Below are 3,352 nucleotides of genomic sequence, written 5' to 3'. Positions count from 1 at the left end.
ACTAAATTAGAATTTTAAACGATTTCAGATTTAAAAGTTTCTAAGGAGTGGAAACACTACTCTAACTATTATGATTCTAATAAAATACTTGTATGCATACAAATTTAATATTTTATGAGATAAATAAATTTAAAATGGATACATTTTGGTGACCGAAATGGTTATAATTGGTGTGAAATTGAAAAAGTATATATATATATATATATATATATTTAAAATTAGTCTGTCTAAATTTTAAAAGATGATGTATTATAAAAGTTTTAAAAAACTAAATCCCTCTTCAATAACTCGTAAAATCACATTCATGAAAAATATAAATTATTGGTAAAAAAAAATAGCGCCGCCGACAGCTGGCTCGTATTCGTCATTCTCTCTTTTACAAATATGCTCCTGTAGTGGATTTCCGATAATGCCCCTTTGAAATAATTTAATTCTTCTTCCCGTCCTCGCCGCAATCGTAGTAGGCCTTCTTCCTCCGATCGGCGCGCGCGCACGTGCAGATGGCGAGGAAGCACGTGGCGTAGATGCCGTGCACGCGCCAGTTGACCCGCGGCGGCTCGCCGTTCACCGCGCGGTGGAAGACTGCGGCGTAGTAGTGGATGCCGACCGCCAGGCCGATCACCATCTGCGCCAGGGCGAGCGATCGCGAGGAGGTGGCGGGGGAGTCCTCGAAGCGGGAGAAGAGGGAGACTAGATCGGACAGCTGAAGCACCAGGTAGATCAGGTAGCCCATCGTTTGCGCCGCCTGCATCCAGGTGTAGGAGGCCGGCGAGGTGGCGTAGAAGAAGCGAAGGGGCTCGAGCCCCGTCGCGAGGGCGGTAAGCGCGAGGGTGCCGAAGTAGATGGCGAGGTAAGCTTGGGTGAAGAGGAGCAGGCGGTGGAGGGAGAGGTAGGCGCGGAGGCGGCGGAAGAGAAGGGTGAGCAGGAGCAAGGGGGGCACCAGGAAGAGGGAGGAGAGCACGGGGGCGACCTTGGGGGCGAAGCTCTTTCCTACGTACGGCTTGACGCCTTCCGCGATGCCTTTGTTGGCGGCGGAGATGTAGGCCTTGGAGGTGGTGGAGAGGCGTTCTAGATCTGGGAACAGGCGAGAGGGGAGCTCCCGGAAGTCTGAGATGAGATCCGTGCCGTCGTCCAGTTCGTCCTCCATCTCCATCCCGGCGGCTAGCTCCTCCGTCTTCGCCCCTTGCTTCGCCGCCGTCTTCACCTTTTCATTCACCGTCGGCGACTTCTTCGCCGGTGCCTCCTTGGCGGGTTGTTGCGCCTTGGGCACCTTGACGGAGGATTCGATCTTATTTTTAGCAATGGGCGAATCAAAACCTAATTTTTTGGAAGATTTGGTCGAATTGGCGGCAGAATTGGGGGATTTGAGTTTGTCCTTGGACGATTTTGTAGAATTCGCCTTGCTAAGCTTGGCAGCATCGAGAAGTTTGGTTGAATTCGAGGCTTTGAGGGTGGCATTGAAGCTTTTACCAAGCTTAACCTTGGCACTCGCAGCGGCGGTGGCGGTGGAATTGGCTTTCTTGGGCTTCAAGAGCTTGGTCTGGTTTTTGGCCACCAAGATCGGATTTTTCTTGGGCGCTGCAGGATTCTGCCCCCTTTCAGCACCATCTCCCTCGTCGACAGATGCTCTGATCAAAAGCTTCGCCTTTTGAGGCTTGGAAGAAGAACCAGTGGCGTCGGCGGACGAGGAGCAAAGAGTGAAGCTACTGTGAAGGAAGAGCAACAGCAGCAGGACAGCGATGGAAGATGGCAGAGAGGCGGCCATTGGCAAGGACCTGGAGATCTGAGATTTTGGTGAAGAGAGTGAGGATGCTCGAGATGTATATATATATATATATATGTTGCAAAGGTGGGTCCCGCCGCCCAGCGGCCCCCTCACCCCTGTCCCACGAGTATGAGAGGGAGTAAATCACGGTGAATACGGGCCCGGCGATGACATGGCGGTCGAAGGTGTTTAGCACGGACAGATATTGATGTTATCGTAATTGCTGCCGCAGACCTTCGACCTCCCGACCCATGTTGCAAGAATACCATGTCATAACCGGTTGATCCCGCCCGTGGGAGCGTATATATATATATATATATATATGTGAAGCAGAGTGAAGAGGAGGAAGGAGAGGGAGAGGGAGTGGGAGTGGAACCACCATATCTTCTTGACGCGGGAGGAAGGTCACAAAACCACTTGGCGGGCTTGTGGAGACAAAGTGGGGTTGTGGGAGACGCAGTGAGAATCTTAGGACCGCTTTGCTGTTGGACTGTTCCTCATTCGGACAGAAGTGTTGGAAAAATTGTGAAAATTGTGAATGAAAAAGGACGAAATGGAGTTGAGTAATTTGAAGGTGGGTTATAATGGATTTGGACATGTGGATGTTCGTGAGAGTAGCGGAGTCGGACAACATAACATAGCATGACTATATATATATCTCTTTTTTTTGCGCTTGTAAATATGTAAATTCATGATTCAGATTGTATTTGAACCTAAGTGTTTCGAGCATGATTTATAAATGTCGTTGATCATGTCCGAACACTGAATCAACAGACGCTGGGCACGTGGCGCTCTCCGAGTTGATGACGTAGATCTCTGACCGGCCATATGGAGCTCCGGCGAACCTGTAAAGAAGTCGGGCCGGGAAAGGGTTCCCGGCGACGATCCTCCGACGCTCAAGTCAGGTAAGTGGACAACAAAGAAGTGACTCTCAATATTAGAGAATGCGTACCTCCGGCGAAGTGTGAGGCTCCTTATATAGAACTGGGAAGAGGCTCACGCACACATACCGAGGCGAATACGTGTCCTCAGCCCACACCTCAGTATGGGCTTGTCAGCAAAACTTACCTGACACCATACTGCTGCAGTCCAAGCACATCTCTGATGGGACAACGGAACCCTCTGCCATAAGATCCTGCGTATGGCCTCCTCATCGAACATACCCGCTGTCAGAAGATGTTCTATTGTCCTTTTCTCTTTTTACCCTATGCAGAGCGTCCAACCGGTCGACAGTTCTCAGTCGTGTGCTGTGTGGACTGTTCGCAGTGTTGCTACTTTATGCCTTCGGCCGAGCGGGTTACCCGCTTGGCCATACGACTCTGTTCAACATGAGCGTCGGAACCCCGACTTCCCGCCGGGGTGTCTTTGTTTCCGCTCGGAACATTCGGCTGGTCGCCCCAATCTTTATCCGCTCGGCCAAGCTTCTGGTTGGCCTTCTACCTTTCAACCTCCACGTGGCGTTGACTCTGCTAAAGGGGGTCCCCCATTCTTACTGCCGGATCACTTGCCTCCCCTTCAAGTCTAGTCGAAGGAGGCGATTAGTCCGACTGACTGGACGATTGTTTCGCCGAGCGACTCTTCCAAGAA

At 50.7% G+C, this 3,352-nt stretch overlaps 1 protein-coding gene across 1 annotated transcript; it reads right to left on the bottom strand.

Moving 5' to 3' along the window:
- Window positions 1-427: 427 nt before the first annotated feature.
- LOC122033818 lies at window positions 428-1,765 on the bottom strand. Its single transcript, XM_042592981.1, has one exon. It carries the CDS (start codon window positions 1,763-1,765, stop codon window positions 428-430), a length of 1,338 nt encoding a protein of 445 aa, XP_042448915.1.
- Window positions 1,766-3,352: the final 1,587 nt, after the last annotated feature.

The sequence above is a fragment of the Zingiber officinale genome, chromosome 11B (genome assembly GCF_018446385.1).
Source record: "Zingiber officinale cultivar Zhangliang chromosome 11B, Zo_v1.1, whole genome shotgun sequence".
Taxonomy (NCBI): Eukaryota; Viridiplantae; Streptophyta; class Magnoliopsida; order Zingiberales; family Zingiberaceae; genus Zingiber; species Zingiber officinale.
The sequence above is the reverse complement of the archived record's forward strand: the minus strand, read 5'-3'. Positions and strand labels throughout refer to the sequence as shown.